Consider the following 15,668-nt stretch of genomic DNA (forward strand, 5'->3'; position numbering starts at 1 on the left):
TGTTTTCAGACTCTTGATCAAAAGTCGAGTGTTTTTTTTTTCTCTATGCTCTGCAGACTGGGGTTGTGAGCTTATCTTTGATGGTTCAATGCTTGAGAAAATGAATGTAATCTACCTTCCAGGATATTTTAACCCAGTCACAGAAAATGGCAGACAAATTCTTGAATCCTCACAAGAAAGCTGTGGGTTGGGCATCCGTTGCCCTGTGGCTACCTGGTGGCCCGAGGCCCAGTCCTGACACGACACCTGTCTGGGCTACGGAAGCCATCAGAGTAGAGTCTTCTTGCCTTTATGGGTTCAAGGCCTGCTCTGCCTTCTACCCTGGCTCTGGCCTGTCTTCTAGAAGCAGCAGGGGTACAAATTCTGGAAACACATATAGACAGGGACCCTGCAGAGATGGAATTTGAGCCAACATGATTTACTTAGCCTTGGAGAATGAAGTGCTGGTTTTGTGCCAGGTTAAGTGTTGCTCAGATGTAGGCAGACACTACCTTTGGCTACTAAGGTCCACAGGATTTTGTGAGCATAGAAAGGGCAGCTGAAGCATCTGCATCTCTAGGTCACACCTTCCTCTGTCTCGTAGACTCATTCTCTGCACCCACCACAGGCCAGAAGCTCCCTGGGCACGAGGAGCCCAGATGAACAGGGCTAGCCAAAGGTCCATGCCCACCCACTAGTCATACAATCCAGCTTTCCAGTTCTCCAGCTCTGCCATGGCCCTGGTATCCAAGCCATGTGATCAACATTAAAGCTTTCTGACAAGCATTTTGTGCATGCACGCACATATACACACACACCACAATATGTGTGATGGTACATATATAGCACTTTATATATACATGCACATAAATACATATACTCATGCATACATACAGATGCATATAGACACACACACACACACTTTACTTCAAAGCTACGGGCTTGGCTGAGGGAGTACATGGAAAACTTCTTGTATATGTTCGTCTTTGCTTCTGCCTTTGCATCGAACCACCACTAAATGCTGACCTGGTCATGACCAGTTCTGGACATTCCCCAAAGTGTGAAGAAATGTGATGCTTGCCATTCACATGTATGGCCATGTGAGTATTAGGATGCTGAGTCTCTGACCTGCACATGTGTGGGCACATGAGTGGGTGTCACTGCCACTCAACATTCTCCAGTTTTAAACCCTCTCAAGACACTGCAGAGCGGTGCCAGGATTCCCTAGGGGCCTCTTCAGGGTCAGCATCTATTTCTGGATGGCAAGTTACCAATGTAGGTGTCATATATCTCCCTCCATGTAGGGGAAGCTGCTGCTGCTGCAAGGTCTTGCCAGAAATGTTCAAGCTAATAATGGCAGATCTAAGTATCAGCCCATTGCACACTCAGGCACATGCGCCAATAGATAGAACCATATACAAGTTTGTGAGAAGACCAGTGTGAAGAAAGCCTGGGCTGGAGGTGTAGGGGTGTGTGTGTGTGTGTGTGTGTGTGCGTGCCCGAGAGCTGGGGGGATGTCAGCAGCTGGTAGAGATTTGGTCTTTCCTGTTTGAGGTATTAGACCACCAATGTACTAAGGGCACTGTCACATCATGGCCTCTGTTCTAAAAAATACCCTTCCTTAATTTTATAATATTTAAAGAAAAAATAATGACTTTGGAATTAATTTCAGATTTTAAACTGCTTAGCTGGTAAGGAAGCTCAGGAGTGGCAAGTGAAGACCAAGTCTTTGGTCATTATTTAGAGCCCTAGTCCATGTCACCCACTACTTCCACATACCTAACTCACGCCCAGCCTCTTGCTGGAGGAGACACATATGGAGCCTGCCTCTCCATCCTCCTGCTAGCTGGTGCTGCCTATCAATAGACATGCTCTGGAACTCAGCTGTACAGGCTCTCTGATCACACGTTCACTGTACTTCTGTTGTGCTTAGGATGGGTACACACGGGACCCGCTGGCCCCTGCTCAACCAGCTGGCTCTGACAGGCTGGTGAAACCCTGATCCTGTGTGACTGCTTGTGGAATGCCTGCTGCTCCAGGCCTGCCACATCAACAGGATGATGGGGATTAAAGCTGCTGCCACCACCCACCCAGACCATCAAATGTGAGGGGTTTCTGATTGGAAATTGCACCACACTGCTGGTGAATTGATAATTTGTATCTCTTTGAGATTTTTCACAAACATGATAACCAATTTCACATGTATCTTAAACGTTCTTCTTGATTACAAAGTGAAAAGCGGCAGCGATGTGTGTGGACAATGATAAAGCAGCCGCTAGCCTCATGCATCTGTCAGGAGCCGTCCCAGCTGCACAAATTCCACTGTTGCTGCGTGGACACCGAGCTGATAAAGAAAAAGGGGCTTGGAAAATCAATGCACCCGGAGCCCAGGCGGTTGCTAAACACACAGAAAACATCTCTATCCAACAGGCCAAGCACCTAGAAAATTCCCAAGCCCTGCCCTGGGACAGCCAAGGAAAATTTAATCTCTCCAAATCCTCACCAGGGCACTCCATCCTGCAGCCCTGACAGCCACACTTATAATTAATTATACAATTTCGATGGGAATATCGACTAAACAAAGCTATAAATCATAGAAAAAGTCAATACGCATGGACACATTCAATCATGTCCCGGCCAATGATTACTACTCTTAAAATACAATAATTATTTTCAGGAGCCAGCTTGAATTAAATTTCTGTCAGACAAGTACAAGACCGGTGGCTGATGAAGGATGCGATGGATTTTGGGGGCTGAGTCCGGCGCGGGCACATCCATCCTGCAGACGGTAGTTTGTTTGTAGTGCTTGTGGCACAGCGTGTTCAACCAGGCCACGAGGATGAGATTATCTCCAATGCTCATTAGGCTGAGGGGACTCGATGCCCAGATTCTGGCTTGAGTGATGGAGGCTGATTCCTCTGAATATGTGTGACCTGGGCAGAGGCCAGGCATCAGCAGCATGACCAGGACATTGCTGAAAATGTGTCTCAGGTTCTAAGTGGCAGCTTGTGCAAGCATGGGTCCCTGGAGCTCCAGGCACCTGGCAAACCTGTTGACTTCTGGATAAGATTCTGGACATCGCAGAAGGGCATGAGTCCCAAGAAATCACCATGTGGAATTGTCTCCCACTTCAAAGCTGCATTCTTTTATACTACTTACAGTTAAACATTACAGTTTAACTTACAGTTAAAACGCTTCCTGGATGTTCAGACTTTTAAGAGAGGTCCTTTCTTTACTTACTAAGCAGCCCCCAGTGACCTCAAACTTACAATCCTCCTGCCCCAGCTTCTCAAGTCCATGATGACCGACTTGTTCCGTGTCTGCACAGCTGTACACGCCTAGTACAATTCTTCTCCTCCTTATTCCTTTCCTCTTCTTTAAAAGATATTGTGTGTACATGTTCATATATGTGTGTGCTGGGTGCTTGGACACAGCTGTGTACATATACACGGAGGCCATAGCTCAATATGAAGTGTCTTCTTTCTCCATCTGATTTTGAAACAGGACTTGAATCTGGAGTTCATTGATCCAGCTAGACTTGCTGTCCAGGCAAGTCCCAAAGACCCTCCCCTTTCTACATTCTCAATGCTGAGATAATAGATTCACACCTGGCCTTAAACAAACAAACAAACAAACAAACAAACAAACAAAACAGCCCAAGGATACTGGGGATCCAAATTCAGTTCCTTGTTTGCATGGTAAGCACTTTATCCACTGAACAACCTAGCCACACCCATGTTCTCAACCCCCCACCCTTTTTGTTTGTTTCTTTAAGGTACAATCTCACGTAACCCAGGCTGGCTTCAAAGTCTATGCAGCTCAGGATGCCCTTGAATTCTCTCCTCTTGTCTACAGCTCTGCAGTAACAGAACTACAGGAATAACCACTTAAATTTCACCTTAAAGAAAGGCCAGAACGGTGTGTGCTGAATGCAGATTATCTTTCAGAGAACAAGGCTGGTCATTCCAATGGCATAGCACCTTCTCTGTCTAGATGCTAAGACAGCCATTTGGAGCCCTTAGACCCCAGTGGCATACTCCTGGATGTTTCTAGGACACACTTTCCAATTCCCCCTCCCAGTGCTGCCCAAGGTCAAATTATATCTTCTCCTTAACTGCTGGAGTCTCCTTGTCTGTCTCTCTGCTTCTTCTAAAATCTTCTGTCTCCTTTTGGCCCTTGCATCCTTCACTTAAGGGAACCCCACTTGCTTTTTGCCTTGCACAAAGACCCAAGTGACCTTACCCCACTGGCTACGAAGAGCCAGCTCTGATGGAGGCTCCAAGGTACCTTCCCCAGCCTTCACTAGGTTTGGACCCCATGCATAGGGGACAGTGTACATCCCCTAGGTGCTCAGGCTTACATGGGTTCTTGCTCTACTCCTTTCTTTTTCTTTTCTCAGACATTGCTACATAGTTTGGCCTTGAACTCATCAAGTTCTACTCTGTCTCCTAAGTTCGGAGATTAAAGGCCCAAGTTGCTCTACTCTTTTGTAGTGAGCTGGAAGTAGCCTGTTCCTGCAGATGTCTGGCAGAATAGCATGAGCATTGCCCTAGGAAAGGCCCTTGAGAACTACCAGAAGCCATAGTCTTTGAGTGCCTGAACATGCAGAAAGGGACCAGAGGGCACCGAAGCAGACAAGGGTAAGGAATCCATCAGAGACAGCAGCAGGGCACAGTGGGGAGAAATGGTATGAAAGCCTCCTATAGACAAGCACCAGTAGAACTAGAGATGCTTGCCAGGTGGGTCAGGCCTGCCACAGCAGTGAGGATGGATTCAGGCTCACAGAAGTTGCTGGACCCTGGGCTGGATGGGTAGCAAGAAACAAGTATAACTTCTTAAGAGAGGCAACAACACGGAGTGTGGGACATGCCAATCACTATGTTCTGTGGAGCTAGGCCATGGGTGGGAGCTTAACTTGTGCCATGATAAGCTTTGTGCTATACACTCTACCTTTGTGAACAACCCTAAATTACACTGGGCCACTGTATGACAGCCAGCTCCCAATATTCCTAAAGTTCTTGTTATCTGTGTCTGCCAGATGTAGGAGACAGACATACCATTAGATGGTTTTGAAGGGTCTGAGGGATGCGAGTGGCCTGCATTCCTTCATCTGCATTTGATGTGCTCAGCTTCATTCTAAGTACTGTGCATCTATCCCTTCATACCTTATGAAGGAAAGCAGGCATCCAGCTAGTTAAAGGCAAGTCAGAGGTAGTAAACATGTACACACTTGCAACAGTACCTGACCTGAAGTACCTGGGTCTGGACCCAGCACCTGCACAGGCTCCTACTCTTGGACCACCACTGAGGGAAACGTCCTCAGGACAAGGTAGCTCATCTCCTACTTACTTCCCCCTGTGGGGGGGCCACAGCTGGTTATGGACAACTTTAGAAGTCTTGGGAGCTGGCTGTTAGATACAGTGGTCATGGTATAGTTTAAGTTTAGGATTGTCCACAAAGGTAGAGTTTATACCACAGAGATCACCACACAAATATAGCTCCCACACCCCAGCACAGCTCTACATTTTACCAGAACATAGAGATATACACATAACAGTTACCCCGGAAATAGGACAAAATTATACTGCATTAAATAAAGACAGACCAGCTAGGTGACTCAGAGAGTAAAACCACTTGCTATCCAAGCCTGACAACCTGAGTTCAATCCTAGTAGAAAGCTTAAACTCACCCCTGAAAGTCATTCTCGGGTTTTCACGTGACCACTGTGGCATGTGCCTGCTCACCTGCACACCAAGCATGCGCCTGTTCACTTCACATGCACACCGTGCATGTACCTGATCACAAGCCCCAATTAATTGATTATTAAGTAATGGCCATCCTCAGTGGCAGTCTGCATGTGGCTTACATCAGTACAGAGGCCCAAGCCTAGATAGAGATGCCTTCCCAGCAGGCCTAGTCTTGGTGGTTTGAGTGGCACATTCTCAACGGACATTTTAATTTTCATTCACGTGCTCATATATAGCACAATGGTATATGTATGATGAATGCATTCACATACAAGTGAGACAAATGCAGTTAGGCATAATTGCACACACATAGGTAACACAATGCACATGAACATGGACATATGTACTCAGGTACACACACACACACACACACACCTGGAATATACAACCCTACTACAAGGACATGAGAGCTTTCTCACTCCCACCACCAAATATGTGTGGCTTCTCTCTAATTAAAATAAGGTTCCCAGCCCCTGCTACATACCTAAGGCCAGGGACTCCCCGTTTACATGGTAGCAGGCAGGACGACTGCAGTGCTCATGGGTCACAGGAACTCTGTGCTGCCCGCTGACCCCTAATAATTCCGGCAGCCTAGCTTAGCCTGACCCAGCCCCAGCCGGACACGTCACTCCCACTAAGTCAGCCCACAGCCTGGGCTTAGAAGCGGAACTCTGGGTGGCCTAAACACGTGTAGAGGTGCTGGTGATACTCCAGGGCAAGGACTGTCTCATGGGGTCAATCCAGGGTGACCACACATACGCCTTAAAACAGAACTTACCGCAGTGCCGTTGTTGTCCCGGAAGACATCCTGGTTGAAGTAGTCGAAGAGCTTCTTTTCCAACTGGAGCACGACCTGCAGGGTCAGAGACGCCTTAGTGCCCTGCACAACCCCACTCTGCAGGCCAGGTATGGTTAGTGGCGCCCACCCTTAGTCATGGCCACTTACCTTCCGGTCATTGTCTGACTCCCGAAATATCAACTTTACAACTTCATTGGTATCAGCAGCGCGGACTGTCTGCATTGTGGCCTTTGTGCAGAGTGTCTGCAAAAACGGAAAGGATGCTGAGTCCCAGTCTATCCACCCATGTCCCCAGCGGGCATCACCCAGGGCCCACGATCAAGTTTCCCAGGGTCACCAATGGGAGGGGAAGGAGACCAGCAGACGGACACAGAGGATTCACATCCAATCCAGGAGTCTAGCCTTCAGTCCTTGTGAGCTCTTCCTCAGGAGGCCACCCACCAGACTACAAGGTTCTGGCTGAGTGTCCATTAGCTAATGGTGCAGCACAGATGGCACTTCCACAAAAAGCAAGGCTTGGTTAGCAGTGCCCACACTAGGCAGCAGGTTGAATCCTTCAGCAGGGCTGCCCCTCGCTGTAGTGGGTTGCTCTGAGCCTCCCCCTGCTCAGTGGGTCAGGCTAAGGCTATCAAGCTGTAGTATGCGTCATGGCATGGGGCACTAAGCCTGTAGGCCCAGGGGTGGATGGTCAATAGAATCTCAGGAGACTCTGATAACAAGTCCTAGGCTCTGGACAGGAGTCAGGAGAACTGAGGGCAGCATGTAACAAGGACATGACAAGACATGAAGTCTGCAGTTGCTCAGCCAGCCTGTTCCACCAAAGGAAGGGTGGCTATGGAATGACCACCAAGCTTGTTGCATGCTTGGCTGTGCTGTCTTTGATGGTCCTGGACCAAAAGCAACCAGCCAGAGCATTGCTTGATAATTAAGTTCCTGTCTGTTGGAGTTAATCTCGATACAGGCAGGAAGGGGTCAAGAAGCTCATTCCCCAAAAAGCAGGACAAAGTTTGGGCTGCCCCTCCATCCCACCAGGCACAGGAGCCACGTCCTCACATACACCCCAATACATAGAGCGCAGGGGCCTAAAACTAACAAGGAGGATGAAAACACACAAATGACAAGGCAGCACAAGACTCCTAGAGACAACTGCAAAACACCTATTGGACGAATGAAGGCTCGAGTAACTGCCTCCTGCCTTGATGGTGAAGATGAAGGGAGTGGCTACTCTCCAGGCCAACAGGTCGGGTATACAAAATACATTTAAACAACCAAGTCAAACAGAAAGCCAGAACCTTGTCACCTAGGCTGAGATTATAGAAAGAGTTAATTGGGGCTACTGACAGCCCACAACTGGGCCATATATAAAAGAAACTTATTTTTGAAAAAGAACAAAGAGAAGGAGTTTTAGTTAAAAAGAGAGCAGTTTACTGGAAGTAGCTGATCTCCGTACAACAGGATCCCTTGGGGGTCTATACTGGGGGTCTATCCCAGAGAACTGCTCAAGCTCAGGACGCTGCAGCCTCATTCCTGCCTGGGGCCCACTGAAGTATCAGACACCATTGGGCACAAATCCCTAGGTGCTCCCAGGCAGCTGTGCCAACATAGCACCTATCCTGTAGGTAGATGGGGATAAGGGGTGAAAAGAAACAGCCCTATGAGTGGCAAAACTCAGTCCAAACCTGACACTCCCAAAACACACTCCAGGCCAGGCCATTGACATTCAAGGCACAGATCAGCTAACCCAGCCAAGCCCCTAAAGTGGCTTTTGGACTCTGTGTCACAAATCAGTCTGGCTCCCTTGGAACTGTGGAGGATTAGGACAAGTACCCAAACAACCAGGGGCATCAAGGCCATCCAGCCCCCTGCATCCCATGGAGGTCCTGGCCCATCCTGATGCTAATGCGCTTAAGTGGCTTAAGCTGCTTTCTATGAATGGGGAAAGGCTCTGGGTGGGGGCAGGCAGAGGGCCATTGTGGCCACTGCAGGACGGTTCAGGAAATTCATAGTTGTGTCTCCTTGAAGGCATCTGCCCTAAACTGTTAAAAACCCTGCTTTATCTCACCAAGCTGGCAGCTCCCAAAGGATCAACATCTGAAGGTCCCCCAGAGCTGTGCAAGGGCCAGCCACCCCGCCCCTTTCTCCCACATCCCTTCCCATGGAACCTCCCCATTCACAGGTTGTAAAGGCTCCATCAGGAATGAGCAGGCAAAGCGGCCTTCTCTTGGCCTTTCAAGCCCGGGAAGTCGTGACCACTCATGCAGAAAGCTGCCAGGCCCAGCCTTTCCGGCTCAACCTAAGGAAGGGATTTTACTCTTTTGAAAGGAGAAGAAATACCCCAAATGCTATTTTTAAAAAGCCATCTAAGATCTATTTTTATCACCAATGGCTGCATCACATGGCAAAAGAAGAGGTGGCTTAGCTCTCAAAGATCGTTTTGTCTCCTGGAATATGCTCGAATCACCCATGTGCCAAGGATGTTCACCTGCCATTTCTGGTTTCTTCTTGCTTAGACAGGTACCAAAGCATGATGCCTAGTCTGGCGTCCCCAAGCCCGGGATACTGATGACAGCAGCAGACAGCTGTTTTTTGTGCTATCAAACCACACGATTTTTACAGCTCATTAGATCTGCACAAAGCTACCCAGTAATCAGATGCCCTCATGTGCATGCAGGCATTGGTCAACTCATCACAGGGACTAAATCTGTTCATTCCCCGTCCACTCAGCTGTCACCAACACTCCTCACAGACATCAAAACTCTATTAAGGACAAATAGCCTGTTGGTCTTAACAGAAGACCAAGTCTTTCAGATGTAATGTTAGTCTGTTTAGAAAAAGCAAAATTTACCCATGCTTTTTTTTAAAAAAAACTTTGACATCTATATTCTATCTATCTATCTATCTATCTATCTATCTATCTATCTATCTATCTATCTATCTATCTACCTATCTATTTATCTATCTAGTGAGATGGAGGTCTCTCTATTACATAGCTCTCTGGCTGTCCTGGATATTAATGTATAGACCAGGCCTGGCTTGAATGCTGAGAACTGCCTGCCTCTGCCTCTCTCTGCAAAAACAAACAAACAAACAAACAAACAAAGATATTTTTAAAATGACATTTATCAACTTGTGTGTGTGTGTACACGTGAGTAGGTGTGTGTGTGTGTGTCACTGTGTACATGTGGAGACCAAAGACCAGCTTTTGGGAGTCAGTTCTCTTCTTCTACCATTTGTGTCCCTGGGATGAACTCAGGTCATCAGCCGTAGTGGCCAAGCCCCCTTTCCCACTGAGCCATCTCACTGCTCCTTATCTGTGGTTTTTGACACACAGGTATACCTGGGGCTAGACAGTCACAGCTAGCCTCAGCTGGCCTCCAACCTCAGAATAATCAGATTCCAGCCCAAACAAGGCCCTTCTCACACCTTTTCCTTGCAGGGCAAGGGAGGATGCAGCTATCTCACAAGGAGATGACTTCTCATGCCCAGGAGAACCTTCCCATGTCCTCTAGACACTTTAGAGTCTGCTTTTGTAACCTGAGGAGGTTTTCAGCATGCTTGCAATTTTGGTAGGTAATTTTTTAAACTTTTTTTTTTTTTTTTTTGGTTTTTTCGAGACAGGGTTTCTCTGTATAGTCCTGGCTGTCCTGGAACTCACTTTGTAGACCAGGCTGGCCTCGAACTCAGAAATCCGCCTGCCTCTGCCTCCCAAGTGCTGGGATTAAAGGCGTGCGCCACCACGCCCGGCTTTAAACTTTTTTTTAATTAGATATTTTCTTCATTTACATTTCAAATGCTATCCCGAAAGTCCCCTATACCCTCCCCCAACCCTGCTCCCCTCCCCACCCACTCCCACTTTGTGGCCCTGGCATTCATTCCCCTGTACTGGGGCATATAAAGTTTGCAAGACCAAGGGGCCTCTCTTCCCAGTGATGGCCAACTAGGCCATCTTCTGCTACATTTGCAGCTAGAGACACAAGCTCTGGGGGTACTGGTTAGTTCATATTGTTGTTCCACCTATAGGGTTGCAGACCCCTTCATCTCCTTGGGTACTTTCTCTAGCTCCTCTATTGGGGGCCCTGAATTCCACCTAATAGATGACTGTGAGCATCCACTTCTGTATTTGCCAGGCACTGGCATAGCCTCATAAGAGGCAGCTATAACAGGGTCTTTTCAGCAAAATCTTGCTGGCATATGCATTAGTGTCTGTGTTTGGCCCCACCCAGGGATCCATCCCATAATCAGCCACCAAACGCAGACACTATTGCATATGCCAGATAATTTGGATAATGGTGCTCCAGGGACATTGTGAAAACACATAAAGAGATTTTTAAAACTTTCTATCAGCAATGGAATCTAAATAAGGCAGCTCTAAGCTCAGTGTGAGTGCATCCCACCGGGCTACCCGCTAGCCCTTCCCTAGCTACTAAGCTGCAGAACTCAAATCAAACCCCATTGCAGCTTCTCTGCAGTATCTAACACACCTGCTTCCAAAACCAACAGAGCTCTTTCAAAAGCATATTAGCGCATGCTGGCAGCAGCTAAGAGTCCAGCCTCCATCTGGAACTGCCTTCACCAGGCAGGTTCCTCTCTGTGTCTTGCCGTGACAAATGGTGAGCTCCCCAGGCTGGGTTTCACCAGCCCTGAGCTAGGCAGAGACTCCTGGGTCAAGTTTCAGCACCACTCTCTATTGGTCTCTGGTGCTAGGGCTGGAGATGGGCTCTGTGTCCATCATTCACCTGGACGTGTGGCATAAGCCTCCTTGCCACACTGTGGGTTTTTCAAAAAGCCAGGTGGTCCCACCACTTTAAAAGTGACAGGGTATCAGGCAGGTAGCTAATGAGCTTCTTGGAGAATTAAGAGATTGTTAGAGAAAAGCAGATAGGGGTTGGGGGAGGACCCCAGCCTGAACAAGGTAGGCCGGCATTCTGCAGAAGTTTGAGTGCAAAGACAGAGCTTCAGGAGCCTTTGGGAATCAGGGAGAGTCCCAAGGGAGCCCTGTCTGTAGACTGAGACAATGGGACTGAGGTAAGGGAACACTGATATGGGAAGGGTGAAGGGTGATAAGGGAAGGGTGAAGCAGAGAGCTACCATGGAAAGCAGCTGCACCAGGACTGAACTGAGAGGTGATGGGGACAATCATGGGATGGAGCACGGATGTGGGGTGTATCCTCCACTGCTCATGAGAGGCCAGAATAGAAACAGGGGTATACACAACGGCTGGGACCCAGGGGCCTTCTCACTCCTCAGAGGCAGAGAAAATGCAAAGGTGTCGCCAACTTGCCTCTTTCGTTCACCAAGGAGGTACACAGTGAGTGCATTTATGTTAAAGCCACTCCTCATGGCGCATGGGCAGCATGCCTTTTGCCACTGCCCTGTCCCTAAGGCCTGAGACACTTAACTTCAACCTCCATCTGCAGTTGGGACCAAGCTCCACTCTGTGGGTGCCCAGCTTGGATTGCAAGATGTATAGCTCCAGGGATAACTTGGGTTTCTGGCCTGAGGGCACCTCCAAGGCAGGAGTAGTTAACATCACATTGTGTTAGATCCTGATGAAGGTCTCCCCATGCTCTGGGAGCCCTAACTAATGTGGAGGAAGCATCCAGACAAGAGTGGCAAAGCAGGATTTGGTGTCCCGGTTAAAAAGACTTCCAGAGTCAGCAGGCCCAGGAATACCAATTTCTATATGGTGATGTGCTCTGACCCCAGATTCTTAACTGGTGATAGCTTTATTCTGTTTTTATTGAAAATTCACATAATGACATAATGGTACATTCTGACCATGGTTTTCCTCCCCCATACCCTCTCGGATACTCTCTGCCTCCCACCCGATTCTACACCTTCTTTTTCTCTCTCTCTTTAGAAAACAAACAGGAAAAGTTAAAGAGCAAACAAATCAGAATAAGAAATGAAAAAGGATAAGAAACACAAACACACCCACAAAAACAAAACCCATAAAAAGACAAAATTAGAAACTATAATATACAAACAAAAGATCAATAAGATAAATAATCAAACAAAGCTATATGAGACAAAAAAAGTCTACGAAAACGCTGCTGAGTTTATTTTGTGTTGGCCATCTACTGCTGGGCATGAGGCCTACCTTGAAGTGTGGTTTGTACACTCGGTGAGATGCCATCGAGAGAACTAATTTCCCCCAGTATGCCAACTGGAGAGAGCTTCTTGGTTAAGAAAGGAGCTCGTGTCCATGTCCCCATCTCAGTGCTGGGACCCTGTCAGGCTTGAAAGTGCATACTAACCAGTAAAGGTGTTTATTTGGAGACAGAGTCTCTCTACATAGCCCTGACTATCCTAGAACTCACCCTGTAGACCAGGCTGGCCTCAAACTCAGAGACCCACCTGCCTCTGCCTCTGCCTCTGGAGTGGTAAGATTTAAGGTGTGTGCCATCACAGCCCACTGTGGCTGTATGTTTGTTTATTACTGAGACCAGGATATCTGCTGATGGCAAGATGCAAAAACTTCTCAGGATGGGTGCCTATCCCTTGGTGGCATCCAGGGTTCCCTGGCATCTCTGCAGAGGGATGAGACATCCCAGCAGGGAAGGAACTCTTTGAGGGGATAGAGATCCTAGTCCTCAGCCAGGGCTTAAGCCAACCAACTACAGGCTGGTCGGCATCGATACCTGCAGCCCCCAGAAGATGTTGGAGGGGGAGCACAGCCAGCGTGAGCTTGTCACTGGGCTTGCTTGCCAGGGCACAACATCTCTCAGAATTTGTCCCACGGGAGACAAGGACAGATTGGTGGACAGCTCTGGACCTTGCAAAACCACCAGGCACTCCATTGTCCAGTCCAGGACTGTGTTCTGGGAGGGGTTGACGCCTCCATTGTCTAAGGTAGCCTGTCACTCACCAGTAGCTGCACAAAGCTATGGGGGCAAGGTTTAATCCTGACTTTAGTCAGCAGATGAAAACCAGAGGCCAGATGTCCTTTGGCTGCTTAAAAACTCAAAGCCTCCTGGCCTTGCTTTTTTTTTTTTGCTTTTGCTTTGCTTTGCTTTGCTTTGCTTTGCTTTGCTTTGCTTTGCTTTGCTTTGCTTTGCTTTGCTTTGCTTTCCTTCAAGGGAGCTTGTGGGGTAGGGGGTCAAGAGTTAATCACAATGCAGTGCCCCCACCCCCAAACATCATGGGCAGCAAGAGAGCCATTCTAGGGCAGAATTGGAGTTAAATCACCCAGAGAGGACTAGGCACCCCTCTCACCCCAAGTAGAACCTGAAGAGAATCATGCCTGCAACTCCACTTGCAGGACCCAGGAGACCAGGGGCTTCAATGCATACTTCATGAGCAAGCAGAACCAGTTTCCAGGCTTCCTTGATGCAGATATTGGCTGCTCTGCCAAACCAGCAAAGCTGTCAAGCCAAGGGAGGAAAGACACCACTCAGACCCGACCACACTGCTTCTTAGATTTGAGGGCCACACAGGGAACAAACAGAAGTAAAAACAACTGAAAACTGAAATGTCAAAGTAAGCTTACTCCTGGAAGCTGTGACATGCCCCGATCTTTTACCTCACAGGACCCTGTGGGCACGGCGCTCCTAAGGCAGCATCCCCAGCCTGCCCAAGATGGCTTGGATGGAGCAGCACAGCCAGGGCAGCTGCAACTCCACCTCTGTGGAACCCATCTAGCCACGTGGGTGACCAAGACCTACAGATTCCCCTGGGTGAGCCTTGCTCGGCTCTTCTGCTTTATCTCCTATGGCGCAGTCTATGCCACTAAAAACCAGGCAGCTCTGGCTCTCACCGTGCCGGGACAACCATCTGTTGGCAGCCTCAGGCTAGCTTCCTGCCATCCTCATTCGAGGTACTCTGGCATGGTCATACCAAATTCCAGAGGCTTCTCCATGGATGGTGTCAGACAGTAGGATGACTGGTTCTGTGTTGTAACTAAAAGTCTGTCTGACACAACAAGTAGCTAGTGGCCTCCTGCTCTTGGAAATGGTGCCTGACTCACAGGCACATGGGCTGCCTGGCACTAGGGGCTTTGCATGTGCCTATGAATGAGGAGGGAAAGAAGGAAAGTGGGGTTGCTGGGAGGAAGGCATGGAGCTCAGGCTGGACCAACTCAGGTAGAGTGTGGGTGCTTGCCCCTCACATGGGCCTGCCTTTGCTTACTGCAGGCGACAGCTGCTGGGTGGGCTTAGAGATACATCTTACCAATTTTTCATGCCCATCCTCTAACATGACCCTGTTCCTGAGCCTTTATTCCTCTGACAACTTCATGCAAGAAAACATGCAGACCCTCTGATAGCGTGAAATCAGGGACAAAGGCCTGGGGACAAAGGGGTGAGGGGTGGTTGTGGCTGTGGCTGGCCAAATTTCAGCCACACACAGATGTTCCTAGGAATGTCTGAAAGCCAATGCTTTAAAAAGAAATGAGCCTTAAAAGAGTGCCTTCAGCAGTGAGGAGGAAGGCCAGTCCCAGCAGCATGCTACAGGATCCTGTCAGGACCAGAGCAACATTACAAATTTTAGTGATGAGCTGTACTGGGCCCTCACATCCATGTGAACTGTGTGCCTCACACCCGTCTGTTCTCTATGTCCTAGATGAATTTTGCTTCACAGTACTACAGTTTACTGACATTTGAGCCACAATCTCCAAGACCTCCAACAACAGTGGTGACTAACGGCATGGAAACCATGTAGAAACTCTGGATTCAGGCAACAATTAAATCACATTTAGCTACCGAGGGGCAGCATTTCAGATCAAGTGGGGCGGGGCAGGGAGTGAAGCTACGCCAGCTGACTCCCACTGTGCTATGACTGGGGCAGCAACTCTGAGAAAAGCTTGAACTCCTGGGCAAAGTGATCGAGCCCCATGGTGCTGGCATAGAAGACACAGGGACACAGAACTGCTTGTGTCGAGTGAGGCTCCCCTAACTCTGCCCACACATGCTGTCACTCACGAGACTCCCTTCAGTATCCAGATTCAGTTACAAATATGGTGCCTATATCCCATCTCATCAGAACGCTAATCTGTCAGTGCCACTGTTGGCTGGGGGACACGGACAGGTGGGCACCTGCAGGTGCTCAGTGCAGCTGACCTGGGAACAAGCTTCCTCATGAAACCTGAGCTGTGCTGATCACTTGCCTTCCTAGCCTCTGCCTGCTCTGCAGGTGACTGTCAATCT

General features: G+C 48.5%; 1 protein-coding gene across 3 annotated transcripts in view; it reads right to left on the reverse strand.

Annotated features, from left to right (window-relative positions):
* The window catches only part of Inpp5a (inositol polyphosphate-5-phosphatase A), a 193,567-nt gene that overhangs the window by 14,252 nt on the left and 163,647 nt on the right, over positions 1-15,668 (reverse strand). For all 3 annotated transcript variants that reach the window (XM_021167525.3, XM_021167526.3, XM_029479152.1), the window contains 2 exons: positions 6,673-6,768; positions 6,505-6,579 (listed from right to left, as the gene is read on the reverse strand). In XM_021167525.3, coding sequence (XP_021023184.1) covers positions 6,505-6,579; positions 6,673-6,768 — 171 coding nt within the window. The remainder of the gene's footprint in view (positions 1-6,504; positions 6,580-6,672; positions 6,769-15,668) is intronic.

The sequence above is a fragment of the Mus caroli genome, unplaced genomic scaffold (assembly GCF_978045245.1).
Source record: "Mus caroli unplaced genomic scaffold, Mus_caroli_1 scaffold_8, whole genome shotgun sequence".
Classification (NCBI taxonomy): Eukaryota; Metazoa; Chordata; class Mammalia; order Rodentia; family Muridae; genus Mus; species Mus caroli.